The following is a 25,854-nucleotide window of genomic DNA, read 5'->3' on the forward strand; positions in this document are numbered from 1 at the left end:
TCTCCTATTAATCCTTGTCTACTAGTTCTTCACCAGGCTCCTGTCTGGGGGGTACACTGCCAGTATTAGGCCTGTTACATACAGGAAGTCCACATTTAGACACAATGTGGCACGCTGGAATCTTCCGTATAACATACGCTAGACTGCATTTAGGCAGTTCAGTAAAGTTATTTTTTTAAATACAGGGATAAATGCTTTCCCTGCGCAGGCAAAGCAGGCCAATTCAGACGCGACGTTCAGAAACCGCGAAACGCTGTAGTCCGGTGGAACCGAGCTGGTGGCATCGGGGGAAAGATGTCTCCCCAAAGGCGTTTCGCCTGAAATTCTGCTTGGAAACTTTTCTTTTCTCTCTGACCTTAAAAATCAGAAGCGTCTCCCCTGCGTCCCTCCTTATGTAAGCCCGCGCTTTTTTCCATTTTGTTTCTTTTTTTTTGAGGATTTGTTCCACATGCTTTGGCGGTTACTGTACAGGGATTCGGTCTTCATCCCTGGGAAGTCGAGATTAAGCTCCCAGGCTTGTAGCACTCAAAGCCCTATGGATATGCGGAGCCGGCGTGAGTGGGGGGGGGGGGGGGGGGGGGGGGGGGGGGGGGGGGGGGGGGGGGGGGGGCGGGGGGTACGGGCTCGGAGGGAGCATTACTCAAGCCCCTTGACAGCCCTCCGTCCCTCTCTCCCTCCCTCGCCTGCGCTCCCCTTCCCTCGTCCCCCCCCCAGCCCCGCGCAAAAACAAATACACTTAAAAATGACGATACTAAAAATAAACAAGCTTTCCTCCCGCCCGCGAAATTACTGAGCCGGGGGCTGCTCCGCACCTGCGAGCGAGAAACCTCTCCACCAGCACAGCTGCGCTCTGATTGGCTGCTGATGATGATGCACTGACCCGTGGAAAAGCTAACACAGTAAAAAAAATAAATAATAATATTTGGATATATTTGTGGACAGGCCTGGACTCTGGTGAAGAGGCTGAGTGCCGTCTGGCCCATCGGCTTTGACAAAGGCGGGGTGAGGGGCAGTTAGCGCATTCAGGCCTTGCGCTACGGCGGGGGAAACGTTAGCCTCGCAGGATCGTTTAAAGTGCCGCAGGAGGGAGCGAGGATGAGGAGGGAGGTCGCCGGACGAACCCGATTCAGCCCCTTTAATGAACGATTGGAAAACTGAATGGGGCAAAAGCTGCTGTCGGGAGCTGGGGCGACGGCACCTCCATCTTTAACAATCTGCCAAAGTATTGAATTTATAGAAAAACAAAACACACGTCAGCCCACTCCAATCCGGGAAAAAAAATTGTTTCTGTGTCTCATTTCCACGACCATAAATCAGGCTAAATAACTGCTGGGTTGAGTTTTAATACCGCTGATTTCCATGGCCAAGTTCCTTAAAGTTAATGTATAGGTCTGAGAAATATTTTAAAGTATGAGCTGTAAAGTTACTGGAATAGTTCTCGGTTTAAACACAGTTCAATACATTCACATTACTTTTAAATGAGTGTGTGACAGCTCTTTTCCATTCCTTTAAATGACAGTTACAGTGTTAAAGACGGGCACTTTCTCCACGAAAAACCCACTCCAGCGCCTGCTTTGGGGATTATAATAAAAAAAGCTCCCACTGGTCGAAATTAAAAGAAAGGGTATCCATGACAGACAACAACGCGAATGACAAATTGCCACAAAGCGGAGCACTGTGCCCTTTGACCCTCGGCCCAGCATACGCTGCCGGTGACATCATTAGCTCCCATTAGCGCAGCGACGACGCTAAGCCTTCCCAGAACGGGCCTTGGCCAAGGCTGTCCTCCCCTCAGTGGAAAAGCACAATTGGGAGATTTCTGAAAAACAATGGAACGCGTGCCAACCATTGGACCAGAGACGTTGAGTTAACTAAAGAAGTTGGGGGGGGGGACAGGGACAGGGGACGAGGGGGGGGGTGGGGGAGATGGGAAGGAGGGTAAGAAACAGAAGGGGTGGGGAGATGAGAGGAGAAAAGAGGAGAGGAGAAGAGGAGGAGGAGGGCAGGCGGAGTGGTAACTGGACCCCTCTTCCTCAGCAGTGGAGATGTCTCCAGGGCAGTGTTGATGAACTCTGCACACTTTCTGCAGCGCTGCTCCAGGGTGGCAGAGCAGCGGGGGACATTCTCACCAGTGAGCAGGAATTCGGGGGGGGGGGGGGGACATGTGTTAGCTATAACGGGGAACTGCACACTGGAGGGGGAAAATAGGGAGTGGGGGAAAGAGAGAGAGTAAGGGAGAGGGGGAGAGAGAGAGAGTAAGGGAGAGGGGGAGAGAGAGAGAGTAAGGGAGAGGGGGAGAGAGAGAGAGTAAGGGAGAGGGGGAGAGAGAGAGAGTAAGGGAGGGGGGAGAGAAGTTAAGCCCGTTAAGAAGCCCCCCCCCCCAATTGCCAGAGCCCCTTACGCCCGTATATAAAACAATTTAAGCAGGAAACACGATCCCCTGCCTCGGTGGCTCTTGGAACGAAGCCGGACAGTGTGGGTGGGGGCGGGGGGGGGGGGCACACGTGGCTGGAGCCCCACTGGCCGTTCGGGAGGGCGCTCTGTTTTTTTATTTTTGTTTTGCCGCGCATACCTTCATGCTCCACATACCGCCACTCAGCGTGCAGGTTAAGAGGGGTTAATGCAATATTTACAGACTGACGGGAAACGTACAGAGTAACAGCACCGCCCCCCCCCCTCCCCCCAATAGGGTCTCACTGACATCCTCACAAGGAGGAGAGGGGCTGGGATTTGGGGTACCTTCTCCCGTTGAAAAGGAGAGAGGGAGCAAGGCCCCCCGCCCTCTTCCTTCTTTGGTGTTGCCAGCCGATTAATTAATACTATGGAGCGTCTGGGACACCAGGGACAGCTAATGGGCTTCCTCCCCCTCACCGCTGGCTAATTAATTAAGGGACTTTGGGCAGTCGGAAAGTGCCTAAGGACTGTGTGATACTGGGATCACTTCATTCTGCTTCTCTCCCTCTCCCTCCCTCCCTCTCTCTTTTTCTCTCTCTCTCTCAGACTGGACAGACCCAGAGCACGGCTGACAGTAATTGGCTGGAATGCTGGTTTCCGCTCCAACTGGGGAACTCATTCGCTCACTTAATCTAATCATTTTCACAATTATTTTACTTTTCCTCCATTAACATTCTCTTCCCTTTCCCCCCCCCGCCCCCCCTCCCTCTTTTGAATGTGCTGATGCCAGAGGAAAAAAAAAATAGAACAAAAAAGCTGATAGTCGTAAATATGCTTAGTCATGATTGCAGAAATGACTTTTTCAGAGCGGAATAAAATCCCCCTTTTGTTAATCTCGTAATTGAGGTAATCAAAACCCATAACCTAGAAATAACAGCCTTCCTAGTGTTGGTTTTCACCGAACGCAGTTAATGTCTCTGCTGCCTCAGTATATAGCTTAAGGAAGGAGGGAGAGAACACATCCCCAGCAAGCGGCTCCTTCCCTCAGAAACCTCCCCCTGTCAGAAGCACAACTGCCCCTAATCATTTCTCACTTTGGGCCATTTCTATAATTCAGTTTTACAGCCTCTAGTCCAGCTTCTGTATTTTCGTTCTCTTTTCTGGGTATGAGTGGAGGAAGCGCGACGTCAGCCGCGTCGATAGCGACTCACTAGCGGCTGAGCACGAGGCCTCGCGCCCCGAGTCTCTGAAGTCGTTCTCATGGCGTGTGGGGAGGTCCTCGCCGCCTTCACAGGTGTCACGCGACAGATCGCTCCGGAACAAGAGAGGAAACAGCGTGCGTCTTCAAACCGTCAAGCTTTCCCTCCCTCACCGAAGGAGCGCCACGCTCTGTGTTTCATACATGTCTAATGAACGCATCACGCGCAGCAGCCTCCATCTGGCTCGCGGAGCTCGACGGCAGAGACAGTGAGGCGGCACAGCAGACCACTCAGTGCATTCTATGGAGCAGAATTAGGGCAGGCATCGCTCCGGCCAGCACAGCCGAGGACCACCGTTACAGCAACAGCACTCAGGCTAGCACACAGCTAAGCCAACACAGCTGAGGACCACCATAAAGCAACAGCCCTTATGCTAGCACACAGCTAAGCCAGCACAGCCAAGGACCACCATACAGCAACAGCACTCAGGCTAGCACACAGCTAAGCCAACACAGCTGAGGACCACCATTACAGCAACAGCACTCAGGCTAGCACACAGCTAAGCCAACACAGCTGAGGACCACCATAAAGCAACAGCCCTTATGCTAGCACACAGCTAAGCCAGCACAGCCAAGGACCACCATACAGCAACAGCACTCAGGCTAGCACACAGCTAAGCCAACACAGCTGAGGACCACCATAAAGCAACAGCCCTTATGCTAGCACACAGCTAAGCCAACACAGCTGAGGACCACCATTACAGCAACAGCACTCAGGCTAGCACACAGCTAAGCCAACACAGCTGAGGACCACCATAAAGCAACAGCCCTTATGCTAGCACACAGCTAAGCCAACACAGCTGAGGACCACCATTACAGCAACAGCACTCAGGCTAGCACACAGCTAAGCCAATACAACTCAGCACAAGAATACAGGCTGGAATAAAACAGTCCCTGATGCTATTTAAGGTACTTAAAGGTAAACCCTCCTCTAGCCAAGGTAATGAATCATGACCCGTCCCTCTCACTATCCAATGACCTCGCGTTAATGTGAAAACACAAGCGGACAGCACCAGCACAAACCACAGCAGCGCTATTCCAATCACCGCATCTCACATTATCTGGGGGGGGGGCATCATTTGATTATAAAGCCACACAGTAACTGGCACGCGCCGGGGGTGGCCAGGGGATCTCCATCTGTTGGCTCCTGTCCTGACTGAGGGCTGCCCCCGCCAGTCAGCCTTGCCCCCCTCCAGCTGCCGCGGGGCACCAGGGCAGCAGAGGCTGATGGGAAGGGACATCTCTTAGTGGCAAATTAGAGTGGGGATGAGGGGGGGAGGAGGCAAACACATTCAATCTGTCTGGAAAAGTCATGTTTTATTAACTCTGCTGTTACAGGAGAGGAGGGAGGAGCTCTGCTGTTCCCGCCCGGCGTCCCATCTCTGAGTGTTAAAGCGTCTCAACCCAGGTGTGCAGATGTGGGGAGGCGAGGGTTTGTCATGGACACACACGTTCACACTCACACACAGACTGTTCACACTGCACATATATGCATGCACACACACACACACACACACACACACACACACACACACAAAATATAAACCCCTGGCAAAACCATTTTTTCCCTAAATCCAAACCATATGCTGTTCCCCCCGTCCCCCTAACTCAGTCCCCAGTCTCCCTGGCGTTTGGTAATGTGCGCGCTGTGAGGAGCCAGTGGGACGTCCCGCTGAGATTCATGGCTATTTTAACGCCTGCACATAACCAGAGACCCCGGAGGAGAGAGAGTACTGCCCCCCCCCACCCCCCGCCACAGAACCCAGAGCCCGTCCTTCTGAAGACCAGCGAGCCCATCTGAGCACGCCCAGGACCAGACTGTTGTGTGTCATGGCTAACTGCCACCATCGCTACGGGCGAACACTTGCTTTGCGTCCCGCAGCTCGACTGCAACAAGGCTTCTGAACGGAAAAGCCATCAGGGGGAGTCACTTAAGAACGCGGAACAGACAACAGACATATCTATCTCCGTAAATATGGGTTCTAGGTGGAATTAAAAGTACCGAGGCCAGGTGGATGATTCCTGTGTGGGGGGGAATAACCGGGCCAGGAGAAGGAGTTCCATCCCAAAAAAAGGCAGCCCAAGCCCAGCAGGATCTGTCGAGAGGAAGCCGCCCCCCCCCCCCCCCCGGCGGTGAGCAAACCGACCTGAGAGCGCCGTCGGAAACAAAAGCTTCTGGAATATCACAAATATTATCTTCTCCCCGGCCTCGGCTTCCCCCGGTCCGTCTCATTTTCATATAAGAGCCGGCGCCCGCGGCACCCCATCTGAGCGAGGCCGGGGGCCTTCGATTGGGCCCCACTGAGAGAGGAGGCGGCGGGGCGGGGCCAGCAGCCCGAAGCTCATCTCCCACCCTCCGCTGCTCAAACACCAGCAGGAAACCAAACCGCCTCCTTATTGATTTGCAGGTTTATCTTTGTGGCGTAAAAACATGTTCAGGTTTTTCTCTTTTCCGCGACTGAGAGGCGAAGAGAAATCCTCAACCCATCTCCGGGAGAACGGAGTCATTTGGGCCCTTCCGTTCGTCAGGGCGGGGGGGGGGGGAGGGCTCTGATGGCGCAGGCGCTTCGTCATTGGCTGGGAGAGGCATCAGCACCCTCGGAGAGACACGCCGCAGAGCGGCTGAGGCGAAACAGATCCTGCAATAAATCAGACGCTTGTTGCAGTTTTGTTTTTGTATTCTCTCTCGCCCTCCTTCTTCTTCTCCTCTCTCTCTCTCTAGGCCTCTCTCCCTCTGCCTCTCTCCCTCTCTGCTTTACTCCCTCTCCCTCACTCTCTCTTCCTCTTTCGCCCTCTCTCTGTCGCTCTCCCTCCCTCTGCCCACCTCTCTCTCCCCTCTCTCCCTCCTTAGCCCTCTCTCTCTCTCTCTCACTCCCTCTCTCTACCTCTCTCCCTGTCTCTCCCCCTCTCCCCTCCCCCTGTCCCCCCCCCCCCCCCCCCCCCCTCCCTCTCTCTCTCCCTCCTCTTTCCCCAGGCTTGTTGTTTCCAGCTCCTGACCACTGGCCCGTGAGCTGGGCTCTAATTTAAGGGCTGTGATCTGTTTGGCCGCGGCAGGCCGGAGAGGCGCCTGAAGCCGAGCCCGGGGCCCGAATAAAGAGCCGCTTTCAAACGCGGGCGGCGCTGGACTGACACGGGCCCCGCAGAGACCAGGGCCCCGCCACAGAGACCAGGGCCCCGCCACAGAGACCAGGGCCCCGCCACAGAGACCAGGGCCCCGCGCGCGGCTCCCACAGAGACCAGGGCCCCGCCACAGAGACCAGGGCCCCGCCACAGAGACCAGGGCCCCGCCACAGAGACCGGGGCCCCGCCACCGCCGCCATGTTTTCACACTCTATTTACCCCCGGACGTGTTTGGGCGAAGCGGGCAGCCGAAGGGGCGGGGCAGGTGCTGGAGAACGCCGCGGACGTGCCGCGGTCGCCGGTGTCGTATTCGCCGTCGTCATCGCCCCTCTTCGGCAGGGCAGGTACGCCCGCGAGGCCTCTGCACACACAGGCCATTTTTCCGCAGATGGAATTACCCGCGCACCGCTCCAGGACCTGTGGGAACCAGTGCTAGCTCCAGCGCTAGCTCCAGCTCTGAGGTTTCCGAGCTGCCACCAGACTTTTTTTAATGCACATGTATACGTCTCCCGGTGGACTTGCAAACAGCAATTGAGCTTAATCACTGTTAGTTATTCCACTGCCCTCAGAACTGAGCCAGGGTTCACCCTTCCACAACTCCCTCTCTCTCTCTCTCTCTCTCTCTCTCTCTCTCTTTCAGACCCTCTGCCCCTCTCATTCATTCTCTGACTCCATCCACCTGATTCGACAAAGTACCCTCAGCGCTGAGGTGAGAGCACCCTTTTCTGAAGCGAGCCGGAGTGCTGAGCCTTAGACTCAGACCTCTTCCATTCCACTGTGACTACAAGAGGAGGAAGTCTAGCCCCAGTAACACTTTCTATGAGGAAAGTGTTAGGCCTGCTTTCACAGCGACTTATAACTGTCAGTCACAACACACAAGGACATGTACAGCAAGTACATACAGACACGCACGCTGACACATTTGCATGCACGCATGTACACAAACGCTCGCGCACACACACACGCACACACACACGCACACACACGCACACACACACACGCACGCATGCACACAGAGACAGACAGACACACACACACACACACACACACACACACGCACACAGGACTTCTCAGCAGGGTGAGCGAGTCTGGCAGTCTGACATGTCTGTTCTCCCTGCGGAAGGGCTAAAAATACACAATCACTTGATCAACGTCAGGCGGAGAGGGACGGGAGCGCACGGCACTCCCAAGCTCCTTCAGCTCCAGCATCACGCCACTGCAGCCACAGTCCATTAACTCCCCACACTGCCAAGCAGTCATTCCCCACACCTCCTCCGGGGGCGGGCTGGGGGACCGCTGACACACACACGCACACACTCACACACACACAGACACTCTTACACACACACACACACACACACGCACACACTCACACACACACAGACACTCTTACACACACACACACACACCATCACACACACACAGACACTCTTACACACACACACACACTCTCACACATGCACACATACGCTCACACACTCTCACACACGCACACACTCTCACACACGCAGACACTCGCACACTCTCACACATGCACACACACCATCACACACACATCCGCATAGCCCCACACACACACCACCTCTCTCTCCCATAGACACACACAAATACATATACACACACCTCTCTTTCTCTTATACACACACATATACATCTCTCTCATATACACACACATCTCTCCCTCTCTCTCTGACGCACACGCATGCACACACACACACACACATCTCTCTCTCTCTCCGACACACACATCCCTCTCTCTCCCTCTCATATACACACACAGAAGGAAAACCCCGACAAACACAGACATACAGTGCAGTGAACATGGGAAAAGGCAGGAAACCTCTGATGTGATCCATCAGATGGAAGCAGAACGTTACTGTGCGTGGTGGAGCCGGGGGTTAAAACCACACAAAAGCAGCCCAGACCAGAATCCCAGAGGAGCGGAGAAAGAGCTCAGTGTGGCCAGACACGGAGGTGTCAGCAGGCCCAGCCACGCGAGGCCAGGGGAGCGCCATTAATGCCCTCCATCACATCACACGTAAACAAAATAACTGTGTTTGGAACTATTTTCAACCTTTTTTTCCGCAAATAAATCGAATAACACTCCTTCCTTTAAAATAAAAAAATAAAAACCCTTTTACAGAAAAAAACATTTTCATACAGCGCTGTCTCCAGTCGAGAGAGTTACGTTGGGCCTGCGTAACATTTAGAGGGAGTTAAGGTGAGCTGTAGGTTTTAGGGTCACAGCTCACGGGAGTTAGAGGGAGGCTGGATAAGCAGTAGGACGTAGGGTCACAGCTCACAGGGGTTTGTGGAATTCCGCCCTGACGTTCTCCACCGCTCTGCTCCGGACAGGGCAGCCCCAGCGCGTGAGACCCAGCTATCAGCCCGGCTCCAGGTGAGCCCCAAACGGCAACCCTGCCCCCCCCCCCCCCCAACTCCCCCCGCCCCATCTCGAGCCACGCAGGTCTGTGTCCAATTAGCAGGAAAGAGGCTGCGGGTGCGCAGGGGGAGAGTGGGGGGGTGCTCCGCCCCGTGACTTACTGCCTGAGCGCAGGGCTGTAAATCTGCACTGATCCCCAAAGCAGCTGAAAAGTTACTTTGCACAGAGCGGACGTCTCTGTGGGTCACAAGGTCAAACGCTGCAGAGACTTGAAAGCACTGGAGAGACTGAAGGACAGGAACAGTACTGCAGAGACTCTGTGGGACAGGTACAGTACTGCAGAGACTCTGTGGGACAGGTACAGCACTGCAGAGACTCTGTGGGACAGGTACAGTACTGCAGAGACTCTGTGGGACAGGTACAGCACTGCAGAGACTCTGTGGGACAGGTACAGCACTGCAGAGACTCTCTGGGACAGGTACAGTACTGCAGAGACTCTGTGGGACAGGTACAGTACTGTAGAGACTCTGTGGGACAGGTACAGTACTGCAGAGACTCTATGGGACAGGTACAGCACTGCAGAGACTCTATGGGACAGGTACAGTACTGCAGAGACTCTGTGGGACAGGTACAGTACTGCAGAGACTCTGTGGGACAGGTACAGTACTGCAGAGACTCTGTGGGACAGGTACAGTACTGCAGAGACTCTATGGGACAGGTACAGTACTGCAGAGACTCTATGGGACAGGTACAGTACTGCAGAGACTCTATGGGACAGGTACAGTACTGCAGAGACTCTGTGGGACAGGTACAGTACTGCAGAGACTCTGTGGGACAGGTACAGCACTGCAGAGACTCTGGGACAGGTACAGTACTGCAGAGACTCTGTGGGACAGGTACAGTACTGCAGAGACTCTCTGGGACAGGTACAGCACTGCAGAGACTCTGGGACAGGTACAGTACTGCAGAGACTCTGTGGGACAGGTACAGTACTGCAGAGACTCTGTGGGACAGGTACAGCACTGCAGAGACTCTGTGGGACAGGTACAGCACTGCAGAGACTCTCTGGGACAGGTACAGCACTGCAGAGACTCTCTGGGACAGGTACAGTACTGCAGAGACTCTATGGGACAGGTACAGCACTGCAGAGACTCTGTGGGACAGGTACAGTACTGCAGAGACTGTGGGACAGGTACAGCAATGCAGAGACTCTGTGGGACAGGTACAGCACTGCAGAGACTCTCTGGGACAGATAGAGCACTGCAGAGACTCTCTGGGACAGGTACAGTACTGCAGAGACTCTCTGGGACAGGTACAGTACTGCAGAGACTCTATGGGACAGGTACAGTACTGTAGAGACTCTGTGGGACAGGTACAGTACTGCAGATACTCTGTGGGACAGGTACAGTACTGCAGAGACTCTGTGGGACAGGTACAGTACTGCAGAGACTCTGTGGGACAGGTACAGCACTGCAGAGACTCTCTGGGACAGGTACAGCACTGCAGAGACTCTATGGGACAGGTACAGCACTGCAGAGACTCTGTGGGACAGGTACAGCACTGCAGAGACTCTGTGGGACAGGTACAGCACTGCAGAGACTCTGTGGGACAGGTACAGTACTGCAGAGACTCTCTGGGACAGGTACAGTACTGCAGAGACTCTGTGGGACAGGTACAGCACTGCAGAGACTCTGTGGGACAGGTACAGCACTGCAGAGACTCTCTGGGACAGGTACAGTACTGCAGAGACTCTGTGGGACAGGTACAGTACTGCAGAGACTCTGTGGGACAGGTACAGCAGTGCAGAGACTCTGTGGGACAGGTACAGCACTGCAGAGACTCTGTGGGACAGGTACAGTATCTATAGCAAGTGAGCCAGCCTAAGGCCCTGGACTGTTCAGCTACGTATCAGGATAACAGTGTTGCTTCTACAGTGAGTCTTTTACAAAAACAGCTCATGGGACGTATGTTCCAGAGGGGGACTACAGCACATGCCCTCATATGGGACTCAAACAGGGAGCAGTCGGAACATAATCATGTCTAAACGCTACCGTCTCCGCAGCGACCAAATAAATGTTGATACAGTCTAGCTGAGTCCCGAGGAGAAAAAAAAACAACTATGATGATATTTTGCAGAGGGGGGCAGGGACGTGTGCGTGCGTGAGCGTGTGTGCACCTCTGTGGGGTGCAGGTCAGGCAGCGAGAGGGGAACGCGTGCGCTCTTAGGAGGAATCGCATTACGGAGCCAATTTCAGCCTGAGTCCTGCAGCTTCTCGGCACGCTGCGCTTTTGATAAGACGGACCAAAATTTTCCAGACACGTTTCATATAACCTCGCCTTCCGTGTTTTTTTTTCCCGGCTCCGGTGAAACGTCTGCCGCACTTTACCGACTGCCGGGGAAAATTCACGGAGGACGACGAGGAATTTTCAGCTTTCGACGTTTCAGGAATTGATTCCCGAAGAGGGAACGCGTTGTGCTCCGCGGGGGGGGGGGGGGGGTTAGCAAAACGCTCCGGGTTCAGAGCGCGTCTCGGGGCGTTTGTTCCTGTTTTTACCACATCGCTGCTCTCCTGGAAGCCGACAGACCAGAGAAGGGGATGAAAGTGTGTGTGTGAGAGAGAGAGAGAGGGTGCGAGCGAAAGGGGGGGAGAGAGAGAGAGAGAGAGTCAGAGAGAGGGACAGAGAGAGAGAGGGACAGAGGGAGAGAGGGACAGAGGGAGAGAGAGAGACAGAGAGAGAGAGGGAGCAAGCGAAAGGGACAGAGAGAAAGAGAGAGAGAGTCAGAGAGAGGGACAGAGAGAGAGAGGGACAGAGGGAGAGAGAGAGACAGAGAGAGAGAGTGACAGAGAGAGACATGGGGAGCGTTCCTCTTTTGTCCGACCTTCAGTTCCGTCCCTAAAGCTGATTTCTCAGGCGTCAGTCCAGGAAGCGGCACGTTTATGACCCCGCGCGACGCAGAGGGGTTACAATAACACATTTGGCCCCCGCGCAGATCAGGTCAGGGGTACAGCACAGATTCCTCCGGGGCTTCAGTCAGGGTGGCTGGGCCAGACCACAGCATGGCGTGGGACCTTCGCCACAGCATCGAAATCCTGACACCCCCCCGCCAACCCCCCCCCACCCTCAGAGTACCCCATATAAGCAGCTATTAACTCAGAGGAATTTTACAGCCACTACCATGGCCTTTAAGCTTGGGGGGCTATCAGTTGTGTTTGGTGAAAGGCACTCAGGAGGTCAAAGGGCAAATGAATGAAGAGCCCCCCTCCCCCCCCCGTGTGTCCAGGGCAGAGATGCGTGCAGCTCTCTGGGGAGTGACAGGCAGCTCAGGGTGACAGACTGCAGGCCCTCTCCTCTCCTGGGCCCACATCCTGCCTATCTCTTACACTGACAGCCATTTCCTGTGGAATGCTGCAGCCACCCCGCCCCTCCCCAACCGACGGCCATCCAACACACAGCACACTCCCAAGGATAGACACTCACACAAAGACACAAACACACACACACACACACACTCTCACAAAGAAACACACACTCTCACAAAGAAACACACACAGACAGACACCTAGACAGACACAGACACACACACAAACAGACAGACAGACAGACACAGACACACACACACCACACACACGAGTGACTGGCTGACAGAAGCTTGCCAACCAGCACATCCCTGCAGAGACTCCAGGATTGGCCTGTTTCGCTTCTGCTACACATCAGTGCTACAGTATAAGTAACCTTGCCCAAGCCCTGGAGAAAGACAGAAGGACCTGGTTGTGTGTGAGTGAGTGTGTGTGTGTGTGTGTGTGTGTGTGTGCATATATAGAGTTGGGAGCCTGCTTTGTGTATGTCCGTGCATATTTGTGTTGAAAATGTGTGGTTGTGGTTATGCTTTTTGCGAGCGCGTGTTTGTGCAGTAAGGGTGTGTTTGTTTGTGCGTGGGTGGCTGCCCAGTATGCATGTGGTGACCGTGTATACGAGCCCTTGTGTTACTCTTGTGCCTGTGTGCGTGTGCAGTAAGCCCGTGTGTGTTTGTGGACTGCTTGTGGGGACCTCCAGAAGAAGATGAGTAATCCTAAAATTACCCTCACTAACAGGCTAGTGGTTTGACATCTGCAGCCTGTTATCCCACCTCCAAAACCAACACCCCCCCCCCCCTCCTCCCACCCCAATCTTTCTGTCTGTCCATTCTAACCTCACCCCTTGACAGAACATTGCAGGTCTGTGGCTGCTTATTTTCTACCCCTTCATGTGTTGTGCCTGAGGGGCAATTTCATGTTTTTAAAATCCTACAAACACAGAAGAGTATTGTGGAAACAGCAGGTCAGAAAACCCAAGATTTCAAAGATAACTGACAACAGCCCCGCATTCCGTGGTTGCCGTGGATGTGTGAGGCCCTAGAGCTGGCTGGCACCCGGGGTCATGTGACCAGTTCCTCACCTGCTGCTTGAGCTGCTGCACCAGCCGGTCCTTCTCCCTCTTCAGCAGGGCCACCTCGTCCTGCGTCTTCTTCTTCTTAGAGGACGAGAGCTCCAGCAGGGCGATGTTGGCGTCCTTCTCGCTGATGGCGGCCAGCAGCGCCTCCTGCCTGTGGGGGAGGGAAAGGGGAAGAGGCCGAACGTTAAGGACGAGGCGGGCTCGGAGAGGGAGGGGGCGTAGAACAAACTCTGGACTCTGAAAGGGGTGCTGGCTCGAAATCGGCACACAGCACTGCAACACAGCAGCTGTCTCCCGTCAAAAAGATAATATAGTGAAATATTTCTCAATTTTAATGGGGGGGGGGGGGGGGAGCAGCCGACGTTTTATCTGCGGCTCCATACATCACATGTGAAAGCAGGAGCCTAATGAGGGAGGAACGGGCTCCTCTCCTAAACCAGCTCCTCTGTGGGTCCTGGAGAGCGGAGAAGCCCACCTGCACTGTGAGGGGCTGCAGGGTCACGTTGGATGCAGTCCTTAAAGCACACACACCCACGCACACGTACGCACACAAGCACATGCACCCAAACCATTTTGGCAAGGAAAGAGAAAGAGATGAGCGGTCTGATTAATAGCTGAAAGTGTGGAATGTGTGAAGAAGCACGCTGAGGAGATGCAGAGGACTGCAGGCGGCTGACAAAGGCCATGCTTCTCTCTCTCACATTCTCTCTCTCTCCCTTTCTCAGAATGGGGGGAGCACTGGTGAGCCCCGGCTCTGTGCCCTATCGCACCACATCCTACCATAGACAGGAGCTTTGATCCCGCCCCCAACTATGACATCACGGCTGTGAGCAGAGGAGGACAGAGTGGGGATTGGTGCATTCAGGGATATGCACTCTCTTTGCCCCACCCATACACCCCCCACCCTCACCTCCACAGGTATTAAGCGCACAGCTGGCCTTGCCAGGATTATTATGCATGGCTTTTTAATGGCTTATAAACACCGGGGATGTACAGAGCCGCAGTTGTTCTGCCGCACAGTGTGCAGTCAGCTAGAGCGGGTCATATTAATCACAGCCGGGTCGTTCGGTTCGCCCCTTCCGCCCATCAGACAGGGGGTTTCACACCGCCCACACGGCGCCAGGCCCTCAGGCCTCTTCCACAGGCCCGGCCCAGCCTCACCAAAGCCCTGGGCCTCCAGCGGCGTCCATCTTGGGCCTGTCAGGCAGAAGTGTGGGCAGCTGGTGGAGCCGCGTGCTTGGGGTTTGTTCTCTGTCGAGGGGGTTTGAGGCCACCAGCCCCCCCCCTCATACGAGACAACCTCGTCCCCGGCTGTTGTCAGCGCATCTTCCCGCCCTGGCGCTAGCCGCTAGCGGTCGCGGCGCCGTGGCTGCAGCTCAGCCCTGTCAGCGCGGCTGTATTTACACACGCGTGCGCGTCGCCTCATCCATCACTCCGGGGCTCGGGCTCGGGCCCGCACAGCCGCCGGGTTCAGCGCCGGGGCTCGCTCCAGTGAGCGCCCCGCTGTGTTCCAGGGGTGGGGGGGGCCTCCGCGTACCCGTCCCGTCCCGAACGCCGCGCGAAGACGCCTGACCTCAGAGGGGAGCGGCGGGGCAGACAAACAGCGCTCCCACATCCGTCAAACGCAGGAAACAAGCTACACGTCCAGACGCAGAGAAGAATGGATGGGTTCTGTGTGTGTGTGTGTGTGTGTGTGTGTTTGTGTGTGTTTGTGTGTGCGCACATGCGGTGTGTGTGTGTGTGTGTGTGAGTGTCTGTGTGTGCATGTGCGTGCACATGTGTGTGCACATGCGGTATGTTTGTTAGCGTGTATGTGTGTGCGTGTGTGCATGAGCGTGTGTGTGTATGTGTGTGTGCACATGCGGTGTGTGTGTGTGTGTGTATGTGTTAGCGTGCATGTATGTGCGTGTGTATGAGCGTGTGTGTATGTGTGTGTACATGCGCTATATGTGTGTGTGTGTGCGCGTGTGTGCCACCTTCAATCCCACACTGTACTAATTAGGCTGTGCACTAATATAATGTGAGGTCTGATGACTGCGGAGCCTCATTAAATCTGCAGGGGGATGGGGTGGGAGGGGAAAATGTTTTTTTTACACGAAGAACAATGTGTGTGTTGCAATAATGTAGGGACAGCAAGGGCTGAAATGTGTTCCTTCAGCTTGACAAAGGACACAGAACAAGAACAGCTTTTTAGGATCATCACTGCAACAACACAGGCGAGACCCAACAAACTGCGCAGATAAATTCATCGCAGCGCGCCTCTTAACATGCGAAAGCCTGGATTCTTCTCTGGGAATCATCCCATGAATCAGGCTCTTTTCTCACCCTTTCACTCTCGGAATCTGCAGCCCAATCGAGGCCGTCTCCAGCCGTCCCAGGACGCCCAGCGAGGGGACAGAGCAGAGAGAGACGGAGCCTAAGTGGACACATTGGGGAAATGGACACTGGGGGCTTTTCAGCGTCGCACCCCCACCCTTTCAATCAGGGGCGCTGTCACCGTGTGGGACGGTTACCGATCGGCGCGGGGTCAAAGGTCAAGTCGCTTCGCGGCTGGCGGCCGGACGGCCGATCGATCGATGGAGGACGCGCCTTTCCCCCGGCCCGGCTCGTCCTGAGCGCAACAGAGGTCGGACACGAGGTCGCGCAGAGTGACCTTCCTCCTCCTCCTCCTCCCGTTCTCCCTCTACCCGCTATCTTCCGTCCCTTCCTGCCGAGCTGGAGCACGGTGGAGGAGGCGGTCCTTCCTCGGGATCGCGGCGCACAAACGTGTTGCCGCGGGGAACGCGGCGGATTCGCGGCGTCCCCGCCCCGATCCCGCTACGCCAAAGCGCCGGGGGACACCACACACCGCACGCAAACCCAGGAATCCTCACACGTCCACAGGACGCGGCGGGGAGGGGCGCGGGCGTTTCTGCAAAACGCAGCGTCCTGTTTTTATTTGTCACATTCCTCCAAGCGCTCCGACAGCCAATCGGACAAAATGGCAGCGTTACAAAAACGATAAATCAGAAACAAATCCTGAAACGCTCTAAACGAATGCAGATCTGCGGTCGGCCCCGGCAACCGACCGCGACCGCTGGAATTCCACCGTCGGTCCAACTGCGGCCGGTCTCGCCTCCAAACAAAGACCTGCTCTCTTCACAAACAGTTGTGTTTGCGTTAGGAATGCTCTCGATTGGCAGAACGAGGAGGTTGAGGTGGAGGAGGAGGAGGAGGAGGTGCAGAAGATGGTGGGACCACGTAAGAGGGAGATGTGTGTGTGGGGGGGAGGGGTGGAGTGACTGGAGGGTGTGGTATATAACAATATGAAAATGACAGATGAAGCCAATCTAGGCCTGTCATTTTGCCTACTATCTGGAGAGTATCAAGCACTGTGTCAAGCCTGGTCTTTTTATCCATTCACACGCAAGACAACTTAAGAACCTCCATCAGTGTCCCCCCATTAGGGAAGGAGTGGGTGGGGAAACAGAGTGAGGAGAAAGAGGCGGAGGACAGAGGGAGAGGCGGAGGAGAACACCCACGGCGCGCAGCTCCGCGCGCTAAGGTACGGACCCGATAGCGGGAGGAACGGGCCGCGCCTCCTCTCCCAGCCAGCTCATAAATCTCCTCCCCCCCCCTCCTCAGCTCATTTCCCGCTAAAACAAACTCCCTCTGTGACCTCCGTTCCGCGGGTCACGGCGTGATGGGCGCTGCTTCTGAGCGGCCCGTTCTGAGACGCTCCTGCCCCCGGAAAAGCCGAAACAGACCCGGACCACCGGGAAGGGCCGCGTCTTCCCATCACTCACCTCAGCTCAGCTCCGCTCTGCGTCTTACGCTCCGCTCTGCGTCTTACGCTCCGCTCTGCGTCTTACGCGTTCTAATCACACCGCACGAAAAAGCGTCTTCACACGTGTTTCAGTCTCGAAATGAGATGTGAAATCTTTTTTTCTCTCAAGCAGAAAAGTTCAGCTTATTTTAAGTAATAAAATTAAGACATTAAATCTAAATATGAGACTAAAATACTCGCTAAGATTGACCTGTTTTTCGGTTTTTGCCATGTATGCAGTTAGGCATTATGTACTGTTACACTACAGTTTGCTGAAATATTCAGTCATAAACTCATAGCTAATTCCCGTCTGTGAGTAGTGTACGCTGGTTGAGCTGAATGGTCATGAATAAAATGGCGGATGAACATGGCTGCCGGTGTTGAAACGGTTAATGCTTTCTGGTCAGCAGCATCAATCCTGCATTAGTGTAGCATAATCTGGCATGGAAATAAAGTATAGGGCAGTCGTGTTAAACAAACTGAGTGTTGGAGGAGTACCAAAACATAGAATAAAACAGAAAATAACCCTGACTTCTGCCCTTGAATGCTGGCGGGAAGCCACGGCCCAGCTTCGCGAAAGCAAGTATTTGAGCATTGGCCTGGTCTTCCTGCCTGGAGTAGGAGCAGGAGGTATAGGCCTAGGAGCAGGAGCAGGAGGAGTTTTGGGCCTAGGAGCAGGAGCAAGAGGAGGTTTGGGCCTAGGAGCAGGTAGAGGAGGAGTTTTGGGCCTAGGAGCAGGAGCAGGAGGAGTTTTGGGTACAGGAGCAGGAGGAAGACGAGTTTTGGCAACAGGAGCAGGAGGAGTTTAGGCCACAGGAGCAGGAGGAGGTATGGGTCCAGGAGCAGGAGGAGGTACGGGCCCAGTAGGGTACAAGGTCTGGATTAGGTGCTCTTGTTTCACCAGCCCCCATTAAAATGCAAATGAAAGAGACCTCCCCTTGCTTTGAACTCCCAGAAACAAACCCGACTACTCCCACAGAATAAGGAGCACTGAAGAGGAGCATCTCTCAGGCCTCCACAGGAAAAAAAGAAAGGAGAAGCGATAAAAATAAACGGACGAAACACAAAGGCCGTCGCACATTAAAGCAGAGGAGAGGCTCCGGCTCGCCCCCTCCGTGGGGGGGCAAGAGCTCCCGCGCCCGTCCTGTCGCTGGACCCCCATCGCGACGTGACTTACGCGGCGCGGGGTCACGTCACCCCTTTTACTACACACCGTTACAGACGCTTAATTACAGACCAGCACCCGCAAAACCTTACAAGGGGAGCGGAGAGCAATCGTGCCAAAACAGAGGCTCCTTTTTAAAAGGGACGGGGACAGCGAGCCGGAGGAGTGCAATAACTTAAGGGACACGACAGGGCTCCCAGAGAACGAGCGCTCGTTCTGGAGCACTCAATTAAGCTGCCAGGCGAGAACAGGATTTTTTTTGGGATGGGGGGGAGGGGGGAGAAAGGCTTCAAAAATGTTTTATAATTCACATTCTAAAATGAAGAATACTTCATAATAGCAATTCCACTCTGAATTGCCGATCTGGGGTGGCAGGGGGTGTGTGGAGAGACTGAGAGGAACCTACAGCGTTTCCAATGAGGTTCGTTTAGTGCACACGTACCCTTTCAAAGCCAAATCTGCGCTCAAAGTGAAAGGCTACACACTGAGCACAGACGTGATCTTATTTTCTGTTAAATGTGGTTGCTAAGGTTACGCTATTGAAGCAGAGAGGGCCCCCAGTGGACACTGTGGATGCTCGATGTGGGCTGGGGTTCTAAGGGGGAGCCTCTCGTACCCCCCCCCCCCCAACTGCAGTGTGGGTATGCCACCCTGCACCCCCTTCCCTCCCCCTCCCTGACCTCCCTGCTCCCCTCCTGCCCCCCCGCGTTTCAAAGGGAAGTGCGGGGCCCCCTGGGACAGTCTGCTTATCGCCTTTCCCCCTCGCATGACAGCCGGGCCTTAATTACCACTGATAACCAGGGCCCGCAAAGACAAGGAGGAGGAGGAGGGAGAAACAAAAACAAAAACAAAACGAGAACTGATTTCTCATCTTCTCTGAGCTCATCACCCCATCTCTGCTGGTCCACACATAGTGCACACATAACACACAAACACACACATATATGCACACGCACATACATACACAGGCGCACACACACACTCATGCACACAAATGCACGCTCAGACACACCCTCATCCTTAGAGCAGCATAACAGAGACAGGAGACAGAGTCTGGGGTAATACAGGCAGGAGAGGTGGTTTCGGGTGAGAGAGCAGGTAAAGGCGGTTTGGAGAGGACGTTTTACAGCCCTGGTTCAGGAGGGCACACAGAGCTCCATGTTTGGTCCCAGCTCCTAACTTGGCTTGATTGAGCTGTTAAATTAACACTGATCTCTGCGCTTTAGCATTGGGGCCCATTAGCACGCTGTTTGGGGTGCTTGTTGAAGCTAAAGGGGGTTTTATGCAACACATTTTTAGCAAAAGTCGGCAGCTGAATATGCTGATGGCGCAAACTGAGAGCTGAGCTGTTACAGAATGCCAGCCAGCGTTTGCCATGAGCTCCCAGGACCAGCTTCGGGGGCTGGCCTGGAGCACATTACTGGCGGGGGGGGGGGGGGTTACTGGAGACATATTCTAGCCCAGTTCCCACAGGCTGACAAGGCCAGGGCATGAGATGCTGTCTAATTATTATGAATAATTTAGAGTGGTTTGGCAGATAGAGTGAGCGACTGGGAGGCCCGCTCTGCCAGGTGAGCGCCGTGTTAGCAGATGGGATGACACTCGCCCAGGGGCCACACAGCCAGAGAGCGCAGGGTCCTGCTCCCAGCCCAGCCAGGGCACCCGCTCTGACCAGCGGAAGATCCCAATACCAGGCAAGGTGTGCGGAGAGAGGAAGGAGGTCGTGTATAAACTTAAGGATGAAGTGACTGAAAGACCTCCACTGTATAATTAACACAGTAATGTGCCCCAAGTCTATGTGCCAGAGTTGTCCTCTGATGTGCTTGGCAGGAGAGCAGGGACTGAGTGATGCTCCAGCAGGGTCACCACGGGAACCAGAGGATTCAGCCCTGGATGCTGTTGCCTGGAGACCCCACAGGCACGGGGAAGGAAGGATGCTCATTTGGCGCTGTGATTTGGTGGAGTGCCTCCTCCGCATGCCTCCCATTCCCGCTGAGGGAGAGGGGGGGTAAATCAGGGCCGTCTCTGATTCATGCTTTCAGGGGAGCTCAGCGGGGGGCCACTCCTCCTGCTTCACCTCCCCTCACCCCGTCAGGTCCCCGTTCCACCCGGCCCCCGCCAGGGCCACTGCCGTCATAAACACCAGCCCCCCGGCCTGTCGGGGGGGGAGGTGATCCACTCAGCGCCAGTCCCAGCTGGGGAGGGGCTGTTCTTCTTCCCAAGGTCGAAGCCCCATAAATCCTCCACATGCCAGAAAGCCCCCAGATTCTGCACCCCGACCTCCCCAATCTGCACCCACACTCTGACCCAGTGTGGACCTCTGCTGGTGATATCTCAGCCTCAATGCGCACACACGCACGCACACACACACACACACACAAAGTCAAGCACACTCCTGAAAGTCAGGCCCACACAGATACCTCAACGAAACAGGTAACTGTGTGTCCTTATCAATAGGGGAGCTGCAGTGTTGCAATGGAGATGAACATAGGTTCTTAATATGCTGTCTTCTCACAGTTTCAGTGCTATGAGGGAATGCGCGGTAAAGGAGACATTACATCACCGCCCATGAGCAAGTGAGAGAGAGAGCGAGGGAGTGAGAGAGAGAAAAGGAGGGAGACCACTGGTGGTTTGATACATCTGGACCACAAGTTAGTCACAGGGCAAGGCCTCGCCCACACACAGTCAACATGGTTCTCACCTTGTGAAAGATCTCACAAACACACCCAGATACATATGCAGACACACACACAGATGCAGACACACACACAGAGCTGTGTGAGGAGAGAGGAAGGTCCGGAAGGTTGCAGGGAGGGAAGTTAGCAGCGGCAGAGTGAGAAATGCTGTTTGAGGTCCACAGGGAGTGTGTGTGCTGACAACAGCCAATGCTGGAGACATGCAAGCCTTATGAGACCATAGAGCATTTCCCAGTACCCACAACCCCACTCACTGGGTCCTCTCCAAGTGCCAAAAGAAAGAGCCTCAAGACAATTAGGGACTAATGAAGAGCTCGTTTGAGGGTTTGACTACGTCACTCTGAGCCTGGATGAAAAGATGACCTAATGAAACGGGCTGTTTATGGGGACAACGCAAACCAGAGGGACAGAGGGACCACAGACCAAAATGAAGTGCCCTCAAACCAGCGACCTCATAGTCTCAGCAAACCCAACATACCAACCGCCGGCCACATAAAACACCATGAAAAAGGCGGAACGAAACTCGAAAAATAACTGTGCTAACTAGGACTAACAAGCAGGCCACGAAAGCGGACTCTCGACTGTCTGCACCCTTTCTCCGAATGTCAGCGGAATCCGGGTCTGTCCTGTCCTGACCGGCTGGACTGGAACCACTTTATTTCTTCGCGAGATGGCGGTGCTTTAAGGACTGTGCGTTTTCGCGGGCCGCAGAGCCTGTCTGCCGAGTGTCTGTAGACCCCGTGCAGCCTCCCCCTCGTCTTACAGACACGCTCCTGACCACACGCTAATGGAGCGGCTCAGACCAAACAGTGACTGCACCCCTGCAGCGAAGGCTGGGCAAAGGCCTCGTTTGTTTCTACGCAGGATCCTCTTGTTTTTTGGGAAGTGTTTGGCTTCTTTTCGTCTGTTTAGGCCGAGCGCTCGCTTCCTCCGCGCAGCGAAGCGAAAGGGCGATTTTACAGTGCGTTCCACGCGCAGAGAACGAGGAGTGGAGCGTGCCAGGCACAGCCGAGCAGGAGCCTCTCTCTCCCATCACTCCACATGCCTGCTTATGGAACCAACAGGCCTCACGTCAAACAGGCAAAAGGCTCATAACTACGTAGCAAATAACATCTCTGAAGAGAGTGGGGTCATTTAAGAAGGAAAGAGAAGGATGATGAGAAGGAGGAGGTGAAGGAGGAGAAAGCTGAGAAAATGGAACAGAAGACAAAGACAAAGAGGGAGAAGGGAAAAGTGGGAAGATGATGATGAGGAGGGCCCTCTCTGGGCCCCCAAAGGCCCCCTTTCAGAGAGCACCAAAAGCACAGAGGCAGAGCGCCAGAGAAAGACAGGAAGACTGAGTGAGCAAGAAGAGAAAAATGAGGGGATGGGGAGAGGACAGAAAAGAGACAGAAGCCTGCGGAAACCCCGGTGAAAGGGTGGAGAGTCATTACTCTGGGACGGCCAGCTCTAATCCCCTCTACCACGCACAGGCGGGTACGACCGCACCCCACCCCACCCCACCCCGCACTGACAGAGAGAAAACAGCACACCACCCGCACGTGCTCACCGCCCCCCCCGCCCCCCTCTCCAAAGAAAGACTGCAGCCACAGCTTCTTCTGGCCTCCTCTTCATTGTTTCCCTCTCTCTCATCTCAAACTCCTGCTGGAGGAAGGTGGGGGGGGGGGGTATTTTTCCACCTATCGCCCTGGCGGCGATACGTCCCGTCAGCGGTGGGCCTTGATCCTCAGCAGACCGGGCCGAGGCCCCCCGACCCGCGGGAGCGGCGCTTCGCACCCAGATAAACAGACCCCCCCGCCCGCCCGCCCGCCCGCCGCCGCCGCCGCTAACATCTTCAAAGCCACTTAAGCGGCTTATCCGGGCAGGAAGGTCTCGCTCTCATCTGTGGAAACATTCGCCCGGCTAAGCCCTCCAGCCCCCTGGGAACGCCCGGCCACATTATCGTCCAGTTCCTCTGCCCGCCCCTCCGCCACGCTTTACACTCGTCTGTAAATACCAAGAATCATTTATAAACTTACACGGCTGCAGTGCCACAACAGGACGTTTGACACAAATTTGTACGCAAATTACATTTATCTACATAGTGTACATGTACTATACTCCGTATGTGTTGTGTATTTGATGAATGTTATCACATCCATTTAAATTACAGCCAGTTGGAATATGTTCACTCTTTGAAGAGCAGGTTTTTTAGAAAGTCATTTTGTTTCAAAACTTTTGTTTAAAAGTGTTCTATAACTGAAATTGCTTTCAGTTACCATTGGCGACTGTGACATCAGCAGTGGAATCTCCCGAAAAGACAAAAGAGCCGGGTCCCAGGCGTGCTGCTGCCCCGTGTGACAGGAAGCGCGTGGCACAAACGAGCCTCGTTACCTTTCTTTACGAGCGGGCTTCCGGGAAACCCAAAAGCGCTCCCCTGCGCCACCCCAGCTGTGGCGAGGCCCCACCGAGGACGCACGCGAGATCTGGCGAACGCTCTAACCGAGGCATTAAAAAAACCCCCAATAAAATGGCGACCCGGCGCGGTTTCGTCACCCATGCCCCGCCCGTGCCGCCATTGTAACGCGCTTCATCATCTGACTGTTTGCCTTCTGCGCTCTCGTGTTTACTCCTCTGACTGCGGTGCTGAGGGAAGCAGGGGGGAGGGGTTTTAACCACGCTGTGATTTTAACACGGCCCCATGCTCTAATGCTGCTTGGCCTCGGCCTGGGGTTCGGGGCTTTTGTTTGTGTTAAGAGACGACGGCGCTCTCGGCTCCAGCCGTTAGCAACGCTGAGAAACCATGGGGAGGAGACGCTGCGGGGAGGAGAACCTGCGGGGAGGAGAAGCTGCGGGGAGGAGAAACTGCGGGGAGGAGAACCTGCGGGGAGGAGAACCTGCGGGGAGGAGAACCTGCGGGGAGGAGAACCTGCGGGGAGGAGAACCTGCGGGGAGGAGAAACTGCGGGGAGGAGAAACCGCGGGGAGGAGAACCTGCGGGGAGGAGAAGCTGCGGGGAGGAGAAGCTGCGGGGAGGAGAACCTGCGGGGAGGAGAAACTGCGGGGAGGAGAAACTGCGGGGAGATGTTCTTTCAGCTCCCCGTTAAGCATGGACGGCTGAACTTGTTAAAAAAACTCACACTTTTGCCAAAAACCTTTACGGGGGGGGGGGGGGCCAACGGCTCCTGACTCTGAGACGGAGGAGACCGCAGGGCAGGGCAGACCCGGCTCAGCTGCAGGCTGTCAGAGCGTACGCTACGTGCCTCTGCCCAGGTCTCTCAGAGCAGCGCACTGCTGACGGCGTCACCAGCTACGCTCAGAGAGAATCAAAGGGCAGCCGAGCACAGCGCTCTGCACCGTCCTGCGCTAACTGGGTCCCTGTGACATACAGGCATGCCAGAGGACGTTACGGGCGGGGCACAGTGGGGCAGCACAGGGCTCTAACACCACGGGCGGGGCACAGTGGGGCAGCACAGGGCTCTGACACTACGAGCGGGGCACAGTGTCACAGCACAGGGCTCTAACACTATGGGCGGGGCACAGTGGGGCAGCACAGGGCTCTAACACTACGGGCAGGGCACAGTACAGGGCTCTAACACTATGGGCAGGGCACAGTGGGGCAGCACAGGACTCTAACACTACGGGCGGGACACAGTGGGGCAGCACAGGGCTCTAACACTACGGGCGGGGCACAGTGGGGCAGCACAGGGCTCTAACACTACGAGCGGGACACAGTGGGGCAGCACAGGGCTCTAACACTACGGGCGGGGCACAGTGGGGCAGCACAGGACTCTAACACTACGGGCGGGACACAGTGGGGCAGCACAGGGCTCTAACACTACGGGCGGGACACAGTGGGGCAGCACAGGGCTCTAACACTACGGGCGGGGCACAGTGTCACAGCACAGGGCTCTAACACTACGGGCGGGACACAGTGGGGCAGCACAGGGCTCTAACACTACGGGCGGGGCACAGTACAGGGCTCTAACACTACGGGCGGGACACAGTGGGGCAGCACAGGGCTCTAACACTACGGGCGGGGCACAGCACAGGGCTCTAACACTACGGGCGGGGCACAGTACAGGGCTCTAACACTATGGGCAGGGCACAGTGGTCTAACACTACGGGCGGGGCACAGTGGGGCAGCACAGGGCTCTAACACTACGGGTAGGCCACAGTGGGGCAGCGCAGGGCTCTGACACCACGGGTAGGCCACAGTGGGGCAGCGCAGGGCTCTGACACTACGGGTAGGCCACAGTGGGGCAGCACAGGGCTCTAACACTACGGGCGGGGCACACAGCAGACCTCGCTGTGTCACGGGGCAGCGGGTTCCGGCCCGGTCCGTGGGCGGTGCGTGAGTAAGCAGAGGGAGTCGGGCCAGAGGGTTCTGCTGCACTATTTTGGGTCGTCCTCTCCTGCACCCGTCGACCCCGCCGGCCAGACACGGCCACGCCCGCCCTCCTCTGCGTATCCGTATCCGCGGAAACATGCGGCCATTCCGCACGGCCGAGCTCATTCCGACAGCTTTCACATGCAGGCACCTGACCGCTGGTGAGAACAGCGATGTTGGCGGTTATGGAAGAATGCCTTTTCCGATCCCTGCCACCAGCCGAGCGTATTT

The 25,854-nt window shown here is 55.4% G+C and overlaps 1 protein-coding gene across 9 annotated transcripts in view; it reads right to left on the reverse strand.

Moving 5' to 3' along the window:
- The window catches only part of LOC118232528 (ELKS/Rab6-interacting/CAST family member 1-like), a 223,498-nt gene that overhangs the window by 49,648 nt on the left and 147,996 nt on the right, over window positions 1-25,854 (reverse strand). For all 9 annotated transcript variants that reach the window (XM_035427588.1, XM_035427594.1, XM_035427589.1 and 6 more), the window contains one exon: window positions 13,593-13,740. In XM_035427588.1, the coding sequence (XP_035283479.1) occupies window positions 13,593-13,740 (148 nt within the window). The remainder of the gene's footprint in view (window positions 1-13,592; window positions 13,741-25,854) is intronic.

Source organism: Anguilla anguilla, chromosome 7, assembly GCF_013347855.1.
Source record: "Anguilla anguilla isolate fAngAng1 chromosome 7, fAngAng1.pri, whole genome shotgun sequence".
In the NCBI taxonomy this organism is placed as follows: domain Eukaryota; kingdom Metazoa; phylum Chordata; class Actinopteri; order Anguilliformes; family Anguillidae; genus Anguilla; species Anguilla anguilla.